Source organism: Schistocerca americana, chromosome X (genome assembly GCF_021461395.2).
Source record: "Schistocerca americana isolate TAMUIC-IGC-003095 chromosome X, iqSchAmer2.1, whole genome shotgun sequence".
Classification (NCBI taxonomy): Eukaryota; Metazoa; Arthropoda; class Insecta; order Orthoptera; family Acrididae; genus Schistocerca; species Schistocerca americana.
Genome location: NC_060130.1, coordinates 947,230,332 through 947,257,414, shown reverse-complemented (window position 1 = coordinate 947,257,414; position 27,083 = coordinate 947,230,332). Strand labels below are relative to the sequence as shown.

At 38.6% G+C, this 27,083-nt stretch overlaps 1 protein-coding gene across 1 annotated transcript in view; it reads right to left on the bottom strand.

The window, feature by feature from the left end:
* The window catches only part of LOC124556419 (dynein axonemal heavy chain 5), an 876,134-nt gene that overhangs the window by 189,615 nt on the left and 659,436 nt on the right, over positions 1-27,083 (bottom strand). The window contains exon 62 of the mRNA XM_047130377.1: positions 24,759-24,889. Within this exon, the coding sequence (XP_046986333.1) occupies positions 24,759-24,889 (131 nt within the window). The remainder of the gene's footprint in view (positions 1-24,758; positions 24,890-27,083) is intronic.

The window sequence follows — 27,083 nt, the reverse complement described above, 5'->3', positions numbered from 1 at the left end:
TTGTAATGATACTTTAGATCTAATAAGCTGAAATTTTTGGAAATAAGATACATCTAATTAAAGAAAATGAACTATTACTTAATGGATCTTCATCAGTTTAGAAAAAATTGAAAATACTACTAAACAACTTCTATCATCAATAGATTTACAGATAATTAATGCAATTAAACCATTCAAAAAGAATTTATTACCATTTTCAAAAAACTTAGAGATATATTGGTTTTTAAGACTTGTTAATGTAAATGATCCAATTTGTGCAAAAGATGTAGTTACTAAACAATACTTAGAAAAATAATATATTACAAAAGCAGAATACTCAAGCATTTTAAAACAATTCAATAATTATTTTATCAGAAAAAGTAGAAAAATCTTTTTGAGATTGTTTCTCATACACAGATTTCACTCCATACTTAAATAAGTTCAGTAATCTTGAAGATAAAGTAGCAGATAAACAAAAATTGAACTTTTCTTTATAACAGTTGGTGAACATAAAATGTACAATTTTGATTATGATTTAAGAGGATTATTGTTGCTGGTAAAAATTTAAATAGATATTTAAAATTTGATGATTATGATATAACAGTTGGCGCCGCTGATAAGCTATATGATATAAATAATAATTATCAGTCAATAATGGTACACAAGTCAAATTTTATAGCTGTAAAATTGAAAGATTCTGATAAAACTGTTCCTGTAGATGTAAATATAATTGTATTTGGTGAAATAATTTTAATTTAAATTTTTAATCTATACAAATTTTTTATGTATATTAATAGAAAATCGTACTTCTCATGACTATCATATTTATTGTTTAATGTGCAAAACGTTTACTGATACATGTGGCCCACACAGAGTAATAACTAAAAATGGAAGACAAAGAATTTGTAAATCTAAAAACAGTTAATTTGTTAAAGAAATATTGTAAATGGTGGAGGTCTAAGTAATAATATTTGTGAAGAAAAAATTAATGAACTACATAAACCAATTAGAAAAAATTTTAAAAGAAGAAGTGTTGTTTCTTTTAAGATTGGTGATTTATGGCATGGTGATCTAGTTGAAATGGATTCTGGTAATTGAAAAGAAATTTCAATAATAGATAAAGGTTGTAAATATTTATTAACAATAATTGATGTTTATTCAAAATATGCATATATTCTTCCTATTAGAGATAAGAAGCTAAAAGCATAGTTGATGCTGTTGAAAAAAAAATTATTCTTAGAAAATCAAATAACTTACATACAGACAATGGAAAACAATTTTATAAGAAAGATTTTTCAAGATTTAATGAAGAAATATAACATTCATCGTTATTCGACTATTTCGGAATTAAAAGCATCTGTTTTTGAAAGATTTAACAGAACAGTTAAAGAAAAACTGTGGAAGAAATTTACTTTTCAAAGAAATTATAAATGGTTAAGTTAGAATCTAATTGGTGAATACAATACTACAAAACCTTCTACAATAAAAATGAAACCAATAGAATTACTGAAAAATTTTAAAAAGAAGTAATATTGTATCTAATGAAGAACCTCTTTGAAGAAGGTTATGCAGCTAATTGGTCAATGGATATATTTGAAATTGAACATGTTATTTATTCTGTTCCAATTACATATAAATTAAAAGATATAAAAGGGAATTTTTGATAACAAGAACTACAGAAAACAAAATCTCCACATGTATACTTAGTGAAAAAGGTTTAAAAAAAAAGGTGATCTAGTTTATGTTAAATGGTTAAGTTCTGATAATTTACATAACAGTTGGATAAATAAGGATAAAGTAATTTTATAAAGAAATAATTAACTATTAAATTTAAAAATCAATTGGTTTTTAAACAATTAGCTTTTTAAAAGAATTATTTTACTATTTAGTTCAAAATGGTTTAGTTATTTAAATATGTATAACTCTTTCCATCAAATTTTAATATTCGAACCTCTTGTAATTTAATTATTTCATCGATTAATTGAATTGTTTCATCTTTTAATTGAATTATTTGATCTTCCATTTAAATTGTAACATCTATTGATTGAATTATATGATATTTCAATTTAATTCTACCATCTTTTATTTTTTATTTCATTGTTTAATATTTTCAATCTTTGTAGTTTTTGTGCATAGAAATGTTTGTGCTTTATTTGACATTTGTAAGATTTTATTGAACTTTGTAAAAAGTTTTCATTTATATAGAAAAAATTTATATATAAAACTTTTATTAATTTTATATAGAAATTATTTGATTAATTTTAAATAGAAATAATTTTATTATGTTTTTAAATACTTATAAAGACCATAGGGTAATGTATCTGTTTTATTTTCCAATACATATCTTTTATTATCATGAATGCTTTTAGTCATTGTGAATCTAATTAAATGTTCTATATTGTTCTTTATTGATAAACAAACATTCTTTATAATTCTCTAAACTTACTTTGTTTTTAATAACACATATTTAATTAGTTTTGATTTCTTTCTATATTGTCATAATGGAACGCTGTATTTTTCAGTGAAATGATTATGATGCCGAATGTTTCCATTACTTTTTGTATAAATACTTTTATACAATATACAAAATTTAGAATTATTATGTATTTTATTTTCTTCAGATGGAAGTGGTTTCTTTTCTTCAATTTCAGAATATATTTTACCAATTTCTTCAACTTCTTGTTTTATACAATCAACAAATTTCTTATAACAATTTGGTCTAGTATAAACAACAAGATCTTTATCATTTTCATTTCTATATTTAATATACTAATAAAATCCACTTGGTTCATATTTTTGATATTTCATTGTTTATGGTTTTTCATGAATTGTTTCACAATTGAGCATTTTTAAAAGTAAACTTTGAAAATCACGATAACTAACGAATGGAACTTTTTGTGTATATTGATTTTTAGTTAAACATTTTAGTGTATGATTATCTAATTTTCATTTACTATTAAAATGTAGTAAACATAAATCAGAAAAAATTTTAATTTTTTATTTATATTAAGTTGACTTGATACACGTCAAGATAAATTATTTATGTAACAGTAACGTGAATTATTACATTTCTTGAAATAAAGTAGCTATATATGTTTTTCCTTTTTAGCATTTTTATTTTTTACCAGATCCAGTTGATATCTTTCATCTTCATCATCAAATTAATAAACATTTATAAATGCTTTAATTATATCTTTTATTTATGGAATATGATGTACTAACACAGGAAATTCAATATTATGAAGTTTTTTTATCAAGATCAAGACCAACATTTTTATATTTTGTCCTTCTTCCAGTATGTCTATCTACAGGAAACTAAGCTAATTTCATAGCCCATAGAAAACATATTTCATTATTTTTTACATTAATACAAGCTTTTTTATATTTGTTATTTTAGGTAATACAATTTAAGACGACCCTTTTAGTGGAGTATATTATTAATTGCTAGTTGTAAACCTATAATTCTATTTAATGTCCATCCTGATCCCTGTGCCTGAAAATTAGATATTTATTCTAAAATATATCTTTTACCATGTTTAAATTTTTACTAAAATCTTTTTCTGTTAAAATATTACAGTTCCGTGTTTGTTGTTCAAATTCTTGAATTTTTCATTTATTTCATCTGTTTGTAGTTTATATTCACAATATATATTAAAATTTATCTTTAAACCATGATGTATTTTTAAATAGTCTTTAACAGTTTCAAAATGATTAGGATCAAGTATATTTACACTATTTTCTAAATTTGTAATTTGTAAGCTATTTTTAAATGATTTTTCAACTAAGTAATCTTCATTTATTTCTCTATATCTTGGTTTCTGTTTTACAAATCTTTTTGTAGAAAAAGAAAATATTCCCTTTAATGGTTTATCTTCCTTAATTAGAAAAACATTACAAATATTATAAGATGGTTACTTTTTCCAGTAATTTTAACTTACTTTACATTAATTATTATTTTTAACAGTATTTGTTTGATTTTCTCTTACTTGTTCAGTTATATAAATTTTAACAATATGTGTATAATTTTTACTTCCTTCAGTTACATAATTTTTATAATTTTCACTTACTTCAGATTTATTATAATTTTTAACAATATTTGTATTATTTTCACTTACTTCAGATGTATTATTTCTAACAATATTTCTATTATGTAAACAAAAAATTTAATTAAATCAGGTTTATGTAAATCTGAATATCCATGTAAATTATTTTCTTTCAAATTTCATGAAGTATATCAACAGTGAATTGTTCTAGTTGAGCACGAATATATCTCTCCATTTTGCTCCTCTATTTATTACAAAAAGTTCATTAGTTTTATAAAAAATATTTTCTAAGAAAATGATAATTATTTAATAGATGGATAAGGATTATTGTTTAATAGATAATTAATCAAAAATAGAATTTGTTTATTATTTAGTTGAACAATTTGTTTTAAACACTGTTTAATCATATTTGAAAATAAAAAGAAATGGTTTTTAAAAGAATTAGTTTAATATTTAGTTTGACAATCAATTTGTTTAACATCAATTAGTTTTTAAAGAATTTGTTTTAATGATTTATTTAATTAATCAAAGAGAAGTTTTATTATTTAATAGATAATTAATCATAAAGTTCTAAGTTGTTTATCTTTCTTATTCTTATATATTCTAAAGTACACTTCTTATATTTATTGTTATGTTTATCTTTATGTGAAAGTTTTATATAAAAATTTTTTATCTTTGATCATGTGACAACATTAACATTTCATTTTATATGTAGTTGTTTCTTCAGTGACAACTTCTTCATTATTCATTGTAGATGTAGATTTTTCTTCATTATCCATCGTTAATAATTTTTTGTATGTGCTTCACTTCGATTTCGTCGTAAATGTTCTTTGAAATAATATTTAGCAACACTTTTTCCACACACACAAGTAATTTGATTTTTATTGTAATTTTTTCTATGCTGTGTGTTGTTGTTGTTGTGGTCTTCAGTCCTGAAACTGGTTTGATGCAGCTCTCCATGCTACTCTATCCTGTGCAATCTTCTTCATCTCCCAATGTAGTAAATTGAATAATGACATTAGAAATCAGTTGTTTATTGTATTTAATTGTTTTATTGTAAAAAATAGGTATTTTAGTTAATGTTATGAAAATCGGTTGTTTAATTACATATACTGAATTCTTAAACAATCAGTTACTTAGAAAATGTAAAATTGCGTTAGTGCGCCAGAACTGGCGGAATGTATCTACTTAATGGCACTGGGACAGAGTTGATATCCAAGCTGATCCCACAGGGACAGATCTTAATGTGATGCCATCGAGCTGCAGGAAATGCTTCCGGGTCACAGCACCATTTCAAACATCGTTGCTGTGTGTGTTAACGCCAGTCTACACATGGGATAGTAATTCTGTAGTCCGACTGCTGGTAGTCACTGACTAATGGTGTGGGATGACAATGTTGCAGGGTGTTCATTACTTGTTCTCTGTTCCCAAACATGATGTGAAGGGGTTGTGATGCGCTTGTTGCACAATAAGTGAAGCCCCCCCCTGTTGTGGTCAGTTGTGGTCCATCAGAAACTTTGTGGCAGCACGTTCTGTCCCAACTGAAGAAAGCTAACTCACCTTTGGTAATTTCATCTGCAGAAACACGCCTGCCCTGATGCAATGTACAGTGTTTATCAACTAAAAAGCTATAAACATTAGCCACACTGCACATGTCTACATAGTCCAAAATACTTCAATTTCCAGGTATGACTAAACTACTAAATGAGGGAAAGTCACTGACTATAAACATCGACATATTGTCACTTTTAAATTCAAATTTACCCCATCAAGACCGTTCTAGTTTGTGGTTTTCAATATAAATCAACGAAACGAACTCAGTATGTACTAAGTCATGACCACATACAGCACAATCGGTTATTAGCAGCCTATTTAAGGCTTTCAAGCTCACTTGATATGAAATTACACACAGATTTTCTACAGTCAAAATGGTCGTACAATACCTTGTGAATGTTTGCTTCGAGCTTAGAAAGTTTGAAGTTAGCACCACCCAGCACGCCACAGGGAATTTTATTTATTTGTAAAATAATCACAGTTTGCACAGAAAAAATCCGAAACCTGTACAATTTCTCATTTACATTTGTTGGGTAACATTGTCAGGTATCCTATATCTCTTCTACATTTCACATTCACTCGAAATTAAAACATTGTTACAGCATTATGATGAGGGCTGAATCCACAACCTGTGTGAAAGATTTGAATGAAGTCGTTCCGCTTTAGGCTGTTAAAATATTATTAATTGTGACTGTAGTTTCGACTCATGGCCAGTGGGAAGAATTCTGAAAGCAGTCAGCAAATAAAATATATAGTGGTTTAAAATTTTAAAAAAAGATTTGAAACTGAAAATTCTAATAGAAACACTAAAATCAGGATCTCCTGTAGCAGATGTGGTGGGTATGTCATAATGATGGCTAAGAACCTAATATATAGGATCGATAACACGTGGTTTGTGGGATATGTACACAGAGAGGACAAAAGCGACGAAATATGTATTGAATAAAAAAAGCAGAATCAGCAAATAAAACTGAAAATGTGAATTAGAAGTAAGTAATAGCCAAAAACGTAAGTACAAGTACATCTAATAATAACTGATACATCATATGGTGGAATTAAAGTGACTTATCTAGTGACAGGAACCAATATATTAAAATATGAATATAACATAGTCAGGAACCCTAAATATAATTAGTAAGATACATACAGTAAAGTTCGCGCAAACAGAAAAACATGTTATGTCAAGCAAGCGACGATAAATGTGATCATTCTCGTTTAAAGTAAGTGATAGCTAGATCCGTAAATACTCATACAGCTAATCACAGTCGATAAGTCATTTAAGAAAAATGAACTGACTTCCTAAGCATATTAAAACGACAGTTATAAAACATGGGAGTAGAAGAGGTTAAAAAATCCCAGATGTAGACAAAAGCAGCGGTCCCAAACAGAAAACAAGTGTAAGTGATAGGAAAAGAGTGAAATACGTCCGCACTGCCTGAGGACTCAAGCACAGGAGGCAGAAGCAACTGCCCTCTGTCCGACAAGACACTCTAGCGGCCACACACGTGACTCGGTTCCAGCGTTCCCTATTGGCCAACACAGTGGTATGGGTACGCCAGGTTATTCAGTAGAGGGCACAAGGTGTCCCTTGTCAGCAGCTTTTACCGGAATGAGCTGCTTCTATCCTGAAGGATACACTGTCAGAGACAGAGCACTTCGTGTTCCTGCTGCTAATAAGGCGAGTACACCATTCGTTTGTTATATATTTTTAAGAGCTTCCAACAGGTGCGACTTATTTACTGATACCTGTGTAGTTACTAGATTATTTTTGTAGTTTCTTGCGTGTTCGAGTGCTTACAAGGCACAACCTTTTATTTTTATTTTAATAACTGCGTAGCATTCAGTGCCGCCTTTGTTATTGACCCTCATATCGTATAGGCTTTTGTTTATTTTGGTTACTGTAGCCCAGTGTTGGTTAGACAGTCGGTGAGAGACCACTTCGAATTCCTGCTGCTAATAAGCCGAGTACACCGTTCGTTTCTCACATATTTTTAGTAGCTTCAGCTGCAGTAATGGATAGGAACTGTGGTTGCTTTGTACAGATGAGAACTGATTTGGCGACCCTTCGCTCACAGCTTCAGGCTGCGTTGACTTCCGTCACACAGCTTGAGGCTGCTGCAGAGGGGCATGATTGTGGGGGTCAGATGCGGGGATGCCAGGGACGTCGAGCACGTCCCACGTGTCTCCCGATTGGTCCGCTGCTGTGGCTGCCCCAGGTACTGCCTGCACTGAGACTGACCCCTCACCTGTGGTCGAGTGGGAGATCATTCCAAAGTCTAGCAGCCAGCGAAATACTTTCCAGGGTCCGATCGTAGGGTCTCCCTGGTTCGTTTGACGAACAGGTTTCGGGCGTTATCTGTGGCTGACGATGTCTCTAAGCCAGATGCAGTCATCCAACCTGTTACAGAGGAAGCTTCTCGGCCCGCAAGATCAGGGCATTCACAGAGTGTGGGTTTTCTGGTAGTTTTGGGAGCTCCAACGTTAGACGCGTAATGGGGTCCTTTAGGAACATGTCTGCCAAGGGGGGCAAGGAAGCCAGCGTGCACTCCGTGTGCATACTGGGGGGAGAGCAATTCAGGATGTGGAAAGGGTGCTTCCAGATGCCATGAAGAGTACAGGGTGCAGCTAACTGTAGGTGGTGAGTCATTTCGGTACCAATGATGTGTGTCGCTTTGGATCGGAGGAAATTCTCTCTGGTTTTGGGCGGATAGCGGAAATGGGAAAGACTGCCAGTCTTGCTTCAGAGATTGAGGTGGAGCTCACCATCTGCTGCATCGCCGATAGAACCGATTGTGGTCCTTTGGAGCAGAGCCGAGTGGAGGGTCTGAATCAGAGGCTTCAGCGGTTCTGTGACTGTGTAGGCGGCAGATTCCTTGACTTGCGCCATCGAGTGGTGGGTTTCCGGGTTACAATTACTAGGTCAGGAGTCCACTACACACAGGAAGCTGCTACACGGGTAGCGGGGGATGTGTGGAAGGGACTGGGCGATTTTTTAGGTTAGAGGGTCTCAGGGAGCCACAGAAAGGGCGCAGGTAAAACGAAGCAAGGTAGTTGTAGAAGCGATCGGTATTGTAGTTGTGAATTGTCGTAGCTCTGTTAGGTAAGAGCCAGAGCTCCAAGAAGCTCAAATAGTTATAGGTACAGAACGCTAGCTAAAGCTGGAAATAAGTTAAGCCGAAATTTTTTCAAACGATCTACCAGTGTTCAGAAAGGACAGATTAAATAAAGTTGGTGGTGGAATATTTCTTGCTATCAGAAGTAGTTTGCCTTCTAGTGAAACTAAAGTAGATAGTTCTTGCGAAATAGTATGGGTAGAAGCTATACCTGAAAATCGGACTAAACTATTAATTGAATCGTTTTACCGATCCACCGCCTCAGAATATATAGCTGCTGAACAGTTCAAAGAAAACTTCAATCTCATTTCAACTGGTTACCCTACTCATACAAATATAGCCGGTGGTGACTTCAATCTACCCTCGATATGCTGAAATAATTATATGTTTAAAGCTGGCAGCAGGCATAAAACGTCATCGAAAATTGTACTGAATGCTTTGCCAGGAAATTATTTTGAACAATTAGTTCATGAGCCCACTCAAAGCATAAATGGTTGCGAAAGCGTACTTGACCTCTTAGCAACAGTGAGTATCGTGATGAATACAGGGATTAGCGACCACAAGGCAGTTGCTACTCTGCTGAATACCTAGACACACACAACTATCAAAAAGAAATGCAAAGTATATCTATTTAAGAAATCTGATAAAAATGCTCTTAAGCCCTCTTTAAGAGACAGTCTTTACTCCTTCTGATCTAAGCATGTAAGAGTAGAAAAGTTGTGGAATGATTTCAAACAGATAGTATCGACAGCAATTGAGAGATATATACCATGTAAATTATTAAGTGATGGTACCGATCCCCCATAGTACACAGAATGGGTTAGGTTGTTGTTGCAGAAGCAGCGAAAAAAGCGTGCCAAATTTAAAAGAACATAAAATCCAAAAGACTGGCAGAGTTTTGCAGAAGTTCGAAATACATCGTGTACTTCAATGCGAGATGCTTTTAATAATTTCCACAACAACTGTGAAGTAACTGATAACAGTGCCGCTAAAGCAGAGTTATTAAGCACGGCTTTCCAAAACTCTTTCACCGAAGAAGATGAAGTAAATTTTCCTGAATTCAAATCAAGAACAACTGCCAAGATGAGAAACATAGAAGTAGATATCCTCGGTGTAGCAAAGCAGCTTAATCACTTAATAAAGCCAAGACCTTCAGTCCAGACTGTATACCAGTCATGCTCCTCTCAGAAGATGCTGATACAATATCTCCATATTTAGCAATTATATACAACCGCTCACCCACAGAAAGACTCTAAGGCAGGGCTTCACAACATACGTGCTCGCGGAGCAAGCTGTGAGCAGCAAGGCGCGACCACGGAGCAGCGCGAGCACGCTACCCCCACTACCGGACCAGAGCGGAGAGTGGGGAGAGTCATGTGAGGCACACAACAGCTGCCGCCAGTCAATGTAAATCCGCGGCCACCTGCAGGGATATCACTCACGAGTTATACTGCGACAAATGATACAAATAAAGGAGAATGTACACGTGCCAGATAATTTTATTAGCTTAGTGCATGCCTCTACATTCGTATTAATTTGTGAACTGTTACACAATAAAAGGTGTCACTGAAGTGTGTGATTCTCGGTTATCTTGTACGTTTTGCCCTTTACAATTGCGTTTATGTTCGGAGTAATTGTTCTTGTGCATTGTAGGCGCAGTGTGCAGTTTAAATTTCGATCAGAAAATGCGTTTCTCAGGCACGTCTTGTTACATTTCATTGCAGAGAACAGTTGTTCACAAACATACGTGGAACCGAACATTGATATTATTGTAGCCGCTAGTTTGTGCAAACGAGGAGATCTATGCTGAGGGAAGTGTCTGTAGAATACCAAAAGGTTTTTTTGTTCTGAAATTTGTCTCCGTATTCTCTGTCACACTGCAGCTCAATAATTTCTAGTTGCAGCTCAGGACGAATCTCTTCAATATTCGCTGAATATTGAGAGGTGAACAGATCAAAATCACTGTCTAGTGCTGTCAGATCTTGAAAGCGTTGATCAAATTCTTCCTTAAGGGCAACTAAACTATGTGAATAACGTTCACAGTTTTTGTGAACATCTTGCATGGATGGTAATTTAGGAAAATTAGCTAGATTTCCTGATTCCAGCTGACTCACCCAAAGTGTCAATTTCATTTTAAAAGCTCGTACTCGATCTATGAAATGAGTAATTAGCAGATCTTTACCTTGTAGTGAAATGTTCAAAGCATTCAGATGGCTAGTTAAATCTGCTAAGAACGCGAGATCACATTTCCATGAAGGCTCTTTCAATTCAGGAACACACATGTTATTTATTACCATGAACATATTTATCTCATCTAATAGACAAAAAAATCGATTCGCCACGACTAAGCCAGCGGACCTCGCTGTAATAAGGCAGGCTACCATACCGGTTTTCTACATCCTCAAGAAAGCTTTTAAATTGTCTGTGTTGTAGCCCATGCTTCCTTATATAATTGGTTGTACGAACAACAACACTCATCACATTTTTTAGAGTGATACTCTTTGCACATAAGTTTTCCTGGTTGATCACACAGTGAACGCCGCTTATTTCATTCGGCACGGTCAGTTTTTGCATTTTCTCCTTCAACAGCGCAACGAAACCTGATTTTTTCCCTGTCATCGCTGGTGCACCGTCTGTAGACACTGAAACTAAAGAATTCCACGACAATCTTATATTTTCAACACTTTCTTCAACACTACTTAAAATGTCACCTCCAGTTGCAGTGTTCTTCATGACTACTACATTGAGGTGCTCCTCCCTCACCTGAAGATCTCTATTAACACCTCTAATAAATATGGCAAGCTGTCTGTTCCAGTGATATCAACACTTTCGTCCAGAGTTAGAGAATACGCCATAAAATCTTTACAGATATTTGCAAGCTGGCTCTGGACGTCGTCTGCCATGTCCTGTATGCGACACATAATGGTCATGTTAGATAATGGCACAATCAGAAACTGTTCAACTTGAGATGGACACAAATGTTCCGCTGCAGCTACCAAACATTCTTTTATTAAATCGCCATCAGTGAAGGGGCGCAGGGATTTTGCTAAAAGCAAAGCAATTTTGTAACTCACTCTGAGAGCTGCCTCAGTTGATTTTTCTTCGTCGTCCAGATCTTCTTCGGATAGCTTCCTTTTAAGTTTAATAACTTCCTGTGCACGATCTGGTCCATCACATTTTCCACTTCCATAGTCTTTCGCGTGGTACGACATATAATGTCGCTGCAAATTAAATTTCCTAAAAGAATTAAGCGTTTTGTGACATACTAAACATTTTGCAATTCCATCTTTTTCTGTAAACAGATACAATTCCTCCCAATGGGGGTTGAACTGCGAAAGCATGGTTGGGGTTACACAACGGCGACTTGACATGATTCTTAACCAGCGAAGTGACTGTTAGAGCTGATCGTAGTACTTTAAACGTTACACAGTCGGTGCGAATTCAATAGGCACGCTGCGGCCCTATTCAAACGTGCGCGCGCATTTCCCCTCCCACCCCTCCTTCCCTACTCCGTGACCTTGCACCTGCTCGCGAGCACGTGCCTGAGCAGACGCGAGTACTCGCGCTCAAAACTGGCCAGTTGTTAAGCCCTGCTCTAAGGCATCTGGATTTTTTTTACTACGTGAGCTTGATCCATAATGAGAGTATGATACAGTATGACATCCACAGAAAATAATAATTATATTATATCAACAAAAAGCAATTGCCATAATCTCATGTACCGAAAACTAACAAAACAATATCTATCAATATAAGGACAGGAGCATGCATACGTAAGGTAAAGTGAAACACATTTTGCTGACGAATCGAGCAGTTGGTTAGTGGCATTTGAAAACCCCACTTAACAAGAGAACAGAGAGCTTCAGCGCAGAAAGGGATAAGGCCAGAACAATACATTGTGACTTTTAACATAAATACGGCTGGGGCCAAGGGTAAGTGGCTGGACGGCTTTAACAGGGCTAGGCAGTGACCTGTCAAGAAAAATAAAATTCACCTCTAACGAGACAGTGATTGACAGAATCCATGCTGGGTGATGCAGATGCGACATGGCGGGGAGATCCCCATTATATAAAAGTATTTTGAGAACTAAAATTTCTGATGAATCTCTCTCGTCTCACGGTGGACCGTACAAGTGTATGGAGAATAGCGAGGGCGTTGAGAGCTTTGCTTCTGCGAAGTGTGGACAATATGCTTCATGTGTCATGATGACAGATAGCAAAGAGGTAGTTCATTATTCCTGCGGGAATTTTTGAGGGCAAGGAAATTGTGCACATTGCTCCAACCCTAGGGAAAAATTAATGTTCTACAGAACGCAGGAAAGTTTAGACTGAGTGAAGTCATTCAAGGCCAAAGTAGGGGATTAGCGTTTCAGATCCAGCATGGAGGCAATGCCGTTACAGATCCCGCTTGGTGAAGTACCATCAGGCATTAGGCCACAGTAAATGTTGAGTCGAGATTTTGCTCACTCCAACTTGTGTTCACTTTGAACACTGAATATCAAAAGCTAAGATACTAACCTACCCTCACATTGAGTACATGAGAGTTTTCGTTGGTTTAAAAAGTATAATTATTCTCCACCATCTCAGTGCATTGACCAGCTATGCCATCGAAGACGTAAGTTAGCTAATGAAGATTTTTAATTATTCTTTCCTGTGATAAAATTTTTCATATGGAGAGATAACGGTTCTAATAATCCCCAGTTCAGTATGTCCAAGAGTTAAATATTTTGTTACTGAGTGTTGGAAGTAACTGAACACAATTATTGTGTATCACTTGACCCCAGAAAGCATAGTGATAAATTATATGTAGAATGGAAAAGGGAGTAGCTGTTTTGTCTTTCTAGAATAGATCCCAACCTTTCACTTTTATTAATTTATGCATTCTAGTTACGTGACAGCAGCATTTTGTATTGCACCTAATATTAAATGCATTGCAGGGCCAGGCTCATATTTATCTAGAATGTCTGTTTAACACCCTGAGCTTGAGAAGACAGTTCAGATGTTTTGTCCATTTGTGCGCGATTCACAAGATCCGTACCCAAAGACTAGAAATTTTCCCAAGTCACACCATAACCCAAAAAGGAAAGTAGGAGTAATACGCTGAATTACAGGCTCACATTGCTAACGTCGATTTGCAGTAGAGTTTTGGAACATATACTGTATTCGAACATTTTGAAGTACCTCGAAGAAAACAATTTATTGACACATAATCAGCACGGATTCAGAAAATATAGTTCTTGTGAGACACAACTTACTCTTTATACTCGTGCAGTAATGAGTGGTATCGACAGGGGATGTCAAATTGATTCCACATTTTTAGATTTACGGAAGGACACCGTTCTTCACAAGATCTTATAACTAAACTGCGTGCCTATAGAATATCGCCTCAGTTATGCGACCGGATTCATGATTTTCTATCAGAAAGGTAACAGTTCGTCGTAATAGATGGAAAGTCATCTAGTAAAACAAAAGTAATATCCGGCGTTCCCCAAGGAAGTGTTATAGGTCCTCTGTTGTTCCTGATCTATATTAACGATATAGGAGACAATTTGAGTAGCCGTCTTAGATTGTTTGCAGATAATGCTGTCATTTACCGTCATGTAAAGTCATCAGATAACCAAAACGAATTTCAAAATGATTTAGATAAGATATCTGTATGGTGCTGAAAGTGGCAATTGATCCTGAATAAACAAAAGTGTGAAGTTATTCACGTGAGTACTAAAAGAAATGCGCTCAATTTCGGTTATGCAATAAGTCACATAAATCCGAAGGCTGTAAATTCAACTAAATACTTAGGGATTACAATCACAGATAACCTAAATTGGAACGATCACATAGATAATGTTGTAGGTAGAGTAAACCAAAGACTGCGATTCATTGGCAGAACACTTAGAAGGTGCAACAGGTCTACTAAAGAGACTGCTTACACCACGCTTGTCCGCCCAATTATGGAGTATTGCTGTGCGGTGTGGGATCCGCATCAGGTGGGACTGACGGATGACATCGAGAAAGTACAACGAAAGGAAGTTCGTTTTGTATTATCACGAAATACGGGAGGGAGTGCCACAGACATGATACGTGTATTGGGGTGGCAATCATTAAAACAAAGGCGTTTGTTGTTGCGACGGAATCTTCTCATGAAATTTCAATCACCAGTTCTCTCCCCCTATTGCGAAATCATTCTGTTGGCACCCAGATATATAGGGAGAAATGGTCATCACGGAAAATAAGAGAAGTCAGGGCTTGCACACAAAAATTTAAGTTCTCGTTTTTCCCGCGCGCCGTTCGAGAGTGGAACGGTAGAGAGACAGCTTGAAGGTGGTTCATTGAAACCTCTACGAGGTACTTTATTGTGAATAGCAGAGTAATCACGTAGATGTAGACGTAGACGTAGACAGACTTGGTTAGCACGTACATACTGCAATAACTCACACTGGTATCTTTGTTGAAAAGCATAAGAGGAAAATTTCAAAACGAAATATTGTTATGAACTCTAAGGTATTCGTTGACTGGCAGGTCACCTTATACAATATCATCGCCTGTTTTCGCATGATTTATGGCCTAATGACTTCCTTTTGTTCCCTTCTATCAAACAAAAACACATAAACTGTGATTTTCATCATCGCAAGTAGCGGTTCAGTCATTCCAACACAATGTTTTGAGGTACCAACATCAGAGTGGAAAATGTATTTACATTTATCAGCCAGAACATTATGACCACCTACCTAACAGCCAATATGTTCATCTTTGGTGCGGGTAACGGTGGAGGCCTGGAAGCAGTGAGGCCTTTCTAGGTCGCTGGAGGGAGTTGGCGCCACATCTGCACACACAAGTCACCTAATTCCCTTAAATTCCCAGGAAGGGAGGGGGGGGGGGGGGAGCGAGGGGACGGTGAACTCTCTTGCCATGTTCAATTACATCCAAGATGCGTTCCATCGGGATCAGATCTGGCGAGCTGGGGAGGACAACACATCAATTGGATACCGCCACTGTGTTCCTTATACTACTCCATCACACTCCTGGCCTTGTGACATCGTGCATTATCTTGATCAAAAATGCCACTGCCATCTGGAAACATGATCTTCACGAAGGGATGTACATAGGCTGCAACCCATGTACGATACTCCTTGGCCATTATGGTGCCTTGTACGAGCTCCACTGGATGCATGGATGCCCATGTGAGTGTTTCCCAGCGCATAATGCAGTTCTCACCAGCTTGTTCAAATGTTGAAATGTGTGTGAATTCCTTAGGGACCAAACTGCTGAGGTGATCGATCCCTTGTCTTACACACTACTTATACTAACTAAAACTAACTTATGCTAAGAACAACACACACACCCGTGCCCGAGGGAGGACTCGAACCTCCGGCGGGAGGGGCTGCTCTATCCGTGACATTACGCCTCAAACATCGTGGCCACTCCGCGCGGCTCACCAGCTTGTCTCCATCCCACAGCACAGGTGTCAAGGAGCTGTTTCCCTGAAGACGACGGATTCGCGGCCGCCTATCGGCACGATGAAGAAGGTATCGGAATTCACCAGACCTTGCAACACTCTGCCACTGTGCCAGTGTACGGTGTGAATGGTCACGTACCCATTTCAGTCGTAGTTGCCGATGTCATGGTGTTAACATTGGCACATACATGGGACGCCAGCTATGGAGGCCATTTTAGGAGTGTTCGGTGCACTGTATGTTCAGACACACTTGCACTCTGCCCAGCATTGAAGTCTGATGTCAGTTCCCCCACAGTTCGTTGCCTGTCCTGTTTCACCAGTCTGTCCAGCCTATGACGTCCGACATCTGTAATGAAGGGCAGCCGCTCAACACCATGACATCTGGAGTTGGTTTCACCACATGTCGAAGACACTTACCACAGCAGTCCTCGAACAGCTAACAAGTCATGCAGTTTCTGAACTGCTCGTTCTGAGCCTCCAGGCTATCACAATCTGTCCTCCGTGAAACTCAGATAGATTATGTGCCTTCCCTACTCTACACAAGGATAGCACACTCACTGATATTAAATGCACCACGTGTGTGTCTGATTAGCAGCCATTTCTCGCCAGGTATTGCTGCTATCACCTGGATGGATTTATATCGATAGTAGGTCTACAGTCATATGTTCAGGATGATCAGTGTATGATTGGTTTGAATGCATTAAAAAGTGTATAAAAATTAAAGGCAAATATTTTGGAAAGTAATATAATGAATTGTACCAAAGAATGTTTCCTTTCATTGGTTGTGTAAAAAATCGTAAAACGCGGTCCTTATATTTACATAAACTATTTTGTGTGATTGCCTTGTAGCAGAGGATACCCCACTTGATGCACAGTGAATCACGTAGGGACATAAAATTCTGGTTTCCGTTTGTCAGAAAGGGTACTAAAACGACTTAAGCGCAATCTTTATAAAAGGCTGGGGCCATAAGAATGCTATGTCTGTTGTCTTTGCCCTATCATTAAAAACAGAACCTATGTGAGTTCTGCTGTGCCAAAATGGCTTTAAAAGGATGTTTTAAAATACACTTGTGTCCACAAGTTAAGGGATTTCCGAGATTTACATAAATAATGGCAGCTTTTCGACACAGTGTAGGACTACACTAGAGGTGACCAAGATTTCGGCTTATGGGTTTTGCTGGACCTGAGTGGCAAAGCACTCAGCCTCGCTTCACATTTCCCCCACCGCCACGCCGCGCTGTCTGAGCGCGAGGCGGGGGAGGAGGGGAAAACAGCAAACGTGCTGCATTTAAATGAAGTACAGTCGTACTTCATTCAGCTCGGTTTTACATTTCGCATTTCTCAACAGCATAGATCACAAAAATAAGTTTTCAGTCTTAGTTAATTATTTTCGGCGAGCTGAAGGCATAATTTTTATCTGGTACACACTCTCGGCATACAGACAGACGCAGACAATTTCGCAGAGTTTCACACACAAGTTACTACATAATCGTGGCTTCTTTAGTTTCATAATCGAAAAAGTCTTTCATACAAATTTGCCGATAGAAATATAGGGTGTACATAAAGTCCGGAAACACTTTCAATTATTTATTGCACAAGAACCAAACATTGTACAGGTATCACCCATTTGTCACTTTGAAGACAAACCCTGAAGTTTTTTTTTATTTCATATATACCGCCTCAGCGTAGTTTGGTAATTTGCCGATAGCCAGCGCTAGTCGCAAACATGGCGAGTTCAGGTGCGGAGCGAGCTTTCTGTGTGTTGGAGTTCGACAAAAACAAGTGTGTGCTACAGCTGCTCAATGCTGTGCAAATCATTGAATTTGAGCGTGATTCCCCAAAGGTAAAGTTTTGTTTTGTGCCTTGTCACGTCGAAATCTGTACGGGCCATTCTTCTTCGCCGAGTGCACTGTCACTGGATATTCCTACTTGGACATGCTGCAGCAATGGCTGACTCCTCAAATGCAATCGGACTCTCCGTTCGTCTCTCAGCAGGATGGGACTCCACTCCATTTTCATCGTGAAATCGTACTGTAGCTCTTTTGCAACCTCATTATGGAGACTTGAAAAATCTATCTGAGGAAAAGCAATGTAGACGTCCTGAGCAGTTTCATCGTAGAAAGAATTACCTTGCACGTTAATTGGTGACATCTCCACATGCACAGTGGCGCTTTCAACTGAAACGCAAAAGGTTTCGCAAACAAATGTCCTCAAAGTATTTATAAAAATGTCGTAATTCTTGCAGGGTCATGATGAATTCTTCAGACCATCAGTTTTCTTTAACACCAGTGAGCTTAGGAAATTGGATTGTCTATGTCAGATTTTGTTTTTAAATGCATCTCCATGAAATCAGAAAGGAGTTACCTTGCAGTGTCTTACTGCTGGCAAGATGTGTGGTCAAGACCACTTAACATGCAAAGTCTGCAATCCATTACGGATGTTCTAATTTTCGTTCCTGCACTCCATTTTCCTTCATAAATTCAACAGTAGAAAAAATAAATAGAAAAATCGTTCCGGGCATGCCCCTTAACTTAGCTAACGTACTTTTCAGTAATATATGAAGTCTCCATACTCCTCGTTAATTTCCATTGAAAACTGTTGAAAATGAAAATGGAATAATGGGTGCGACTTCAGAAAGCTTACTACTTGTACATGAGTTTCTTCAAGTGCTCCAAACTTGCAGATTTAGCACAAAGTGCTTCTTGATGTACAGATCAATGAATAACGTCTGTCATTTGCTGTAATTTTGGCTCTTTCATTGTCATTTCAAAGTTTAACTTCTTTTTGCAATTTTACTATAAAGTCGTTTCGTGCCAAATAAACAGTACCTGACGCTTATGCGAATTGAGAATTCCTATTCCTCTCTTTTGTCACTCCCATTCATTTAAAGGTTTGTGACGAGAGATCACCAGACTGCCTCTTTTTGTGCAAACAGCCACTGAACCTGTGAACGTCCTGCATACCATGAACAAATTGCGAAGGGTAAACAGTGCTGACACCACGATTCTGCCGATCTTAGAGATTTGTGTCGACTGCAAAATGGCATATCGCAATGTTAAAGGAAATGTCGCGCTGTTGCGGGTACTTCCGAGGACAGAGCAAAGGCAAGTGATAGGCCGGGCCATGGCCCGCCCGCGGCCCGCACACGGTGCACGCCCTGGCCTGCTTCGGGCGACACGGTAATACGTGACACCTGCCAGTATGCCCCCCCCCCCCCCCATGAACCACGGACCTTGCCGTTGGTGGTGGGGAGGCTTAAGTGCCTCAGCGATACAGATAGGTGCAACCACAACGGAGGGGTGTCTGTTGAGAGGCCAGACAAAAGTGTGGTTCCTGAAGAGGGGCACAAAATTTTTCGTCAGTTGAGCATGGTTTTGGTTGTACTAGGGCAATTTTCATAAGAATAAAAAGATACGTGGAATACATGTAATCACACCATGGTTTAAAACTTCTGAGCAAAACTGCTCTCGTCAAACAGAAATCTTACAGGAATAAAAACTAAAATGTGAAAATATAACATAATTGTCAACCAGATAAAATACTCCATGGAACTGTTTAGTTTGACGGTAGCGGCTGTATTATGGCGCTCTTGGTCCTAAGCGACCTTGCGGTTGTAATTTTATTCCATGGAGTATTTTATATGGTTTGTGGTGTCACCGCCAGACACCACACTTGCTAGGTGGTAGCCTTTAAATCGGCCGCGGTCCGTTAGTATACGTCGGACCCGCGTGTTGCCACTGTCAGTGATTGCAGACCGAGCGCCGCCACACGGCAGATCTAGAGAGACGTCCTAGCACTCGGCCCAGTTGTACAGCCGACTTTGATAGCGATGGTTCACTGACAAATTACGCCGAGACGATAGTTAGCATAGCCTTCAGCTACGTCATTTGCTACGACCTAGCAAGGCGCCATTATCATTTGCTATTTATCTTGTGATGCATGTACCGTCAAGAGCTATGTTCACCACTTATGGATTAAAGTTAAGTATTCCAGCAGCTTCGTACTTTAATTGCTAGTCTCAATTAATTTACCTGTTCCAGACCTCACGCCAGCCTGCGTGAGCTTAAACGCGTGCCTTTCGGCTTCCTCCTAGTGACTTGGCTGTCTTGCCAAGCCACAACATGGTTGACAATTATTTTATACTTCTACGTTTTAATTTTTATTCCTATGACATTTCTGTTTGACGATAGCACTTTTGCTCAGAAGTTTTAAACCATGGTGTGATTACATGTATTCCATATAATTTTTTATTCTGATGAAGGTTGCCATAGTGCAATCGAAACCGTGGTCAATTGACAAAAATTTTGTTGAAACTATATTTAAATACCTCAAGTACTAACTTCTCCTGTGGACGCTGTCTCTTCTGCAGGAACTACTAGCCCCTCATACCCATCCACTTGACTTTTGAGTGGCTTGTCAGTATTGCGTCTAGGCGTCCTGTATAGTGTAGACAGGGACCAGGGAGGACTCCTGGTGTTATACCGATCCTTCTAGCAAACACGTTAGAGGTGCTGCCTTTCACTGAAACTGAAACTGAGACAGTGGAACTCACTTCGCCTGTTTTGGGGAAACCTGCTTTGTCCCATGTCAAGAGAAGGCAACCACAAAAGGTTAGTGGTCTATTAAGCGTCGTCAGTTCAAATGTATGGCGGATAATGCTACCACTTAGGGAACTGTCAGCATGGCAAGGGAAGGAATTCTCAGTGTGTATGGCTGGAGGCCCCTTTCAGCATGCTGAAGAGGCTATTCCGGCAAACACTGAGGAAAAAGTGTGTGACCAACTACACACTGTGGTGTATGTTAGAACAAACGATGCCTGTCTTCTAGACTCCGAGGTCATATATGGATGATGATACCAGCCTTGCTCACGAGTTTCAAGGAAGCTCATACTCGGCAGCCTTGTTCCCAGAACAGATGGTGACGCCCTGGTTCTTAGTCGAGAGAATGCCTTGAACCAGAAAAGCCGAGGGCCCTGTGACACGTTAGTCTGTGACCTGCGCCATAGGGTTGAGAGTAGTAGAGTTTCCCTAAATGGGTCAGGTGTGCACTGCAAATCAGGGATAGCTACCCTGGTAGGTTTTGGATGAGGGGCCTCCATCCAAGAAAGGTAACGGTAGTTGTGAGAAACCCACAAGTGTCAGCCTAAGATGCAAAGAAATGCCTCCCACAGATGAGATCATCAAAATCCTGGCGGTTAAATGCAGAAGCATTCGCAACAAAGTGCTAGAGTTTGAAGCGCTCCTAGAAAGTACTGAAGCTCACATTATATTAGGTACACAAACCTGGTTAAAACCTGAAGTTTACAGCAGAGATCTTTGGGGAAAATTTAAGCGTATACTGAAATGATAGGGAAGTGGGAAATTGAGGTGGTGTATTTGTCGCAGTAGACAAGAAACGGAAATCCAACAAGATAGAAATTGAAGCTGCATGTGATATTATTTAGACAAGACTCAGTACCAAGGGCGCCAAAAATTATAATAGGGTCCTTCTATCGACTACCAGATTCTCCCCTTTTAGAGATAATCTCAGTTGGTTTGTACGTAAGTTCTTTAATGATACTGTAATTACTGGAGGAGGCCTTAATCATCCGACAATTAATTGCGATAGTTATAGTTTTGTTAGTGATGGGCGCGACAAAACATCCTGTGAAACGTTACTGAGTGCCTTCTCTGAAAACTAGCTAGAACAGGTAGTTCAAAACCCCACTCATGATCGAAATGTATTAGATCTAATACCAACAAACAGACCTGACTTCTTTGAGGATGTCCACATCGAAACTGGTATCAATGACCATGACGCAGTTATAGCAACAATGCATATCAAAACACAAAGGACAACTAAACAAGCAGAAGGATTTACTTGTTCAGTAAACTAGAAAGAGAAATAATAGTGTCATACCTCAATGAGGAGCTTGAAACTTTTAGCTCAGTACAGTAGCACGTAGAGGAACTTAGGCTCAAGTTTAAAAGAATAGTTGACCGTACACTGGATAGATATGTACCCAGTATGACAGTTCATAATGGGAGAAATCCTTTACGGCGCATAGTTACTGTAAAGTAACTTCTAAAGAAACAGAGACTACTGCATAGTAGGTATATAAAAAGTATAGGGCTATAGACAGAGAGATGCTGAATGAAACGCGTTTGTCAGCCAAGAGAGCAATGAGTGAAGCCTTCAGTGACTACTGTAGAAAAATATTGTCAAATTATCTTTCATAAAACCCAAAGAAATTCTAGTAGTATGTAAAGATTATTAGTGGCACCAAATTTAATGTGCAGTCACGTATGGACGAGACAGGAACTGAAATAGAGACTAGTAAAGCAAAAGCGGAAATGCTTAACTCTGTTTTCAAATGTTTCTTTACAGAGGAAAACCCAGGAGTACTTAATTCTCCTATTTAATGCACGCACCACTGAAAAGATGAGTGAAATAAGTATCAGTGTCAGTGGCGTCTAGAGTCTCGTTAAAACTGAATAAAGCTCGAAAGCCCGGTGGAATCCGTATCAGATTATATGCCCATTTCGCGGCTGAATTAGTCTCTCTGTGAATTATAATCTATCGTAGATCCCTCGAACAAAAAACTGTGCCCAGTGGTTTGAAAAAAAAAGCACAGGTCGCATCTGCGTACAAGAATTGTAGCAGAAGTAATTCACAAAATTACCGTCCAATATCCTTGACATCCATTTATTGTGGAATCTTAGAACGTATCTGAACTCAAACATTATGACGTATATAGAACAGAACGACCTGCTCTATTCCAACAAGCATGGATTTCGAAAATATAGATAATGTAAAACCCAACTTGCACTTTTCTCACATGACATCCGGAAAGTCATGGATAAAGGCATCAGGTACCTGCAGTACTTCTCGAATTATGACAAGTATTTGACTCAGTACCACACCTTCGCTTATTATCGAAAGTACGATCGTGTGGGGCATCAGACGAAATATGTGACTGGATTGAGGACTTCTTGGTGGACAGGACACAGCATGTTATCTTCGATGGAGAGTCACCGACAGGTGTAGAACTAACTTCGGGTGCACCCCAGGGAAGTGTGTTGGTTCCCTTGCTGGTTATTTTGTATATTAATGATCTTGCGGACAATATCAATAGTAACCTCAGACTTTTCACAAATGATGCTGTTATCTACAGCGAAGTACAGTCTTAACGAAGCTGTACAAACATTCAGTCAGACCTTGATAAAATTTAAAAATGGTGCAATGATTGGCGGGTTGCTTTGAAAATTCAAAAATGTAAAATTGTGCACTTTAAAAAACGAAAAAGCGTTAAGTCACAGCTGAAATCTGTAAACTCATACAAATGCTTAATAAACGTAAACATAGTCCGTAGTTGGCTGTAACGTGATTTTTATTTAATCGAGCGATTAGCTAATTTCGATTACTTGTCATTGTCAAGTACTTGTAAAACCAACATGGAAAAGCATTACACGATTAAATAAAAATCACGTTCCAGCCTACTATGGACCATGTTTACGTTTATTAAATACTTGAGTTAACACTTAGTAGTGACATGAAGTAGTATGAACACTCTCGAAGATAGACGGAAGCTATCTCGAGAATGTCTATTAACAAAGTTTCCAGAACCGGCTTTAAATGATGACACTAAGAATATACTAAAACTCCCTACATATCACTCCCATAGAAATCGTGATAAGCGTAGATCAATTACAGCACCACAAAGGCGTTTTAACAACCATTTTTCCCGCGCTCTATACATGAATGGTACTGGAAAAAGCCCTAATAACTGCGACAAGGGTACGTACCCTCTACCCTCTGCCATGGAATTTACAGTGGTTCGCAGAGTATAGATGCAGATGACAATTTACGTTTTACTGCTCGTCGGGGTCATTTGTCTGTAAATCTCTTTACTTGAAACAACGATGTTTCGAGGTTAACCAGTCTAAATCCAGGAGATAGCTGGAGAAACAATATTGCAGAACAGACAATTATGACTAGCAGGTTCACAGGAGTCATAAACAACATATTGGTTGGCAAGAAGCTAAATTTTTTTTAAACAGTGTATGTTAACCCATGCAGTGATTACAGTCTCATATTTCCCAAAAAAATATTTTGCCATGTTGTCGAACGTTCCTCCCTTATCGTCATCGTAGAGCAAATGTGGAGTTTCAGTATGCTGATTAGAAGGCAGCGAAATGGAACGCTACGGGGATTTGATAAGGGCAACACATGGACATGCTATTATATTTTCAAAGTATCTCTGCTGCATATGCTCAAGATCAAAAGTAACAGTGCTTACGTTTTCCAGATCTTTACCAAGAAACGTTCCACTACACTGCGGTTTTGTTTCTACATTGGAGCTCCATATTTGGACGCAGAAAAGCTGGACCACCATAACAATCCTCCCTTAGTCACAGTTGCTTAAAGGAATATCTTTCCTCATTTTGTGTGAATGGGACACACGGGGCAATCGAATAAATTTTGTTACATTTCTGTTGTACTACCACGAATGCCGTGCACAGTACTATGATATGGAGATGGTGGTATAGCTGTGGCTAATCAGTGTATGTTGGAACTCTTTCCTTTTGGAAACGTTGGGGAATGTTGTATTTGTCTGACTCGGAACTAGGGTACATACCTGCGTTGAAGTGAGACGACTGAGTAGATTGCTCTCAAGCTCCTTCATACTCCGCTGATTCTGCATCACCGATTCGAACAGAGCGACACGCTCAGCCTCGAGATCAGATTTCTCCATCAGTATGACCCTTCCTGCATACAAATAAACGTCATGAAGAAGGTCTTGATTATGTTTTGTATGAAAGCAAACAATTTATCATTTTATAAAACGCAGTTTTGTTTATGTTTCGCAAACGAAAGTGCTGGTTTCCAAACACCCTTTGTAGCGTTATACTATAGAAAATTAGGATTGACGATTCGAATAGTTTAGAAGTGTGTGAAACTAAGGCATAACTGTGTTGGCTACTGTAATACATTATGCACATTTAAATGGTCTTCCAATGCGACGCAGAAGTTTGGAACTTGGCTCAGAGGTGCCTACAGCCTTCATCTATAAAAAGCGTGGCGCCCTGCTTCGGCGACTCTTCGGACATGTGTAAAAAAGGCCACAACTCTGAAGTTCATGTGAGGTGTAAGGTGGGTTAATTATGTCACATTAGCATCAGATTTCGCCACAAAACTGCCCAATGCCACCGTGAACGTGTCACACGATGGAAATCTCATCATACCCCCTCTTACCCACATTTCACCCCTTCTCTTTACGCCTCGGTTATGGATGTCAGAACCGCGACATGCAGAGTTGAAATCACGCGTTTTTCTTATGGGTAGCCGAGGAAATCATTTCAGACACACGTCTGCTCAGTACTGACACGAAAAGGCCTCAGGGAATGGCAAGTTTCGCGGTGGAAATGACAGTTCACAGAGCGATGAGCAACAGGACGGTGTTCTTGACAAAGTTCGACACTGTTGACGCCCCCCGGATGATTCAACCGTTCTCTAAGAACATCGTGGGGCCGAAACCTCACTGAACATGATCGGATCCCTTTGGAGTAGAGCACAACACCAGTTTTCGGTGTGGTATACGGGGTGTAAGCACTACGGTCCGTTAAAAACTATTTGACGAAATCTGAAAGTGATCTGAAGTGTTAAAGGGTGTTTATGCTCTTTCAGCCCTGCTGTTTCGCGCCCTCCTGTGGCCTAATCACAGGGTGTGCAACATTGACACATGCGTGAATAAAACGGCAAACGGGACCTGATAAGACTTCCCAGTTTGGTAACTGGCAACAAGCTCGGTACCACCTGCGAACCTTTCATGAGCACTTCAAAAATGTACTAGTACAGAGACTTCGACACCTATTCAGCTGAGGGGCACCCGAATGCTGCTCAAGCGCCTGAGGGCAGGCAACCCATTCGACACCCGTTAAATTCTGCATGCCTACAAGCAGGCGCTACAGCGGAGGGACACTCAGCTGAATGGCTGTCGAAGAATCCGTGCAGTTTTGATCAACTGTGTGTGTGGGAGGGGGGGGGGGAGGCTTAGAGGGATCCTTATATTCAAGCAAGTGTGAATGATGCACCCTCGGGATCACGCCACGGGAGGGCGTGAAACAAGAGGGCTGAAGGAGCATAAACACCTTTTTCTGCTTCCGATCACGTTCAGATTTCGTCGAATGGTTTTGAACGGCTAGCGCTTCCACCCCGTATACCTCAGTGAAAGTTGCTGTTGCGCTACATTCCAAAGGGATCAGATCATGTTCTACATCTACATCTACATGATTACTCTGCAATTCACATTTAAGTGCTTGGCAGAGGGTTCATCGAACCACAATCATACTATCTCTGTACCATTCCACTCCCGAACAGCGTACGGGAAAAACGAACACCTAAACCTTTCTGTTCGAGCTCTGATTTCTCTTATTTTATTTTGGTGATCATTCCTACCTATGTAGGTTGGGCTCAACAAAATATTTTCGCATTCGCAAGAGAAAGTTGGTGACTGAAATTTCGTAAATAGATCTCGCCGTGACGAAAAACGTCTTTGCTTTAATGACTTCCATGCCACACTCTCTCCCCTATGACGTGATAATACAAAACGAGCTGCCCTTTTTTGCACCCTTTCGATCTCCTCCGTCAATCCCACCTGGTAAGGATCCCACACCGCTCAGCAATATTCTAACAGAGGACGAACGAGTGTAGTGTAAGCTGTCTCTTTAGTGGACTTGTTGCATCTTCTAAGTGTCCTGCCAATGAAACGCAACCTTTGGCTCGCCTTCCCCACAATATTATCTATGTGGTCTTTCCAAATGAAGTTGTTCGTAATTTTTACACCCAGATACTTAGTTGAATTGACAGCCTTGAGAATTGTACTATTTATCGAGTAATCGAATTCCAGCGGATTTCTTTTGGAACTCATGTGGATCGCCTCACACTTTTCGTTATTTAGCGT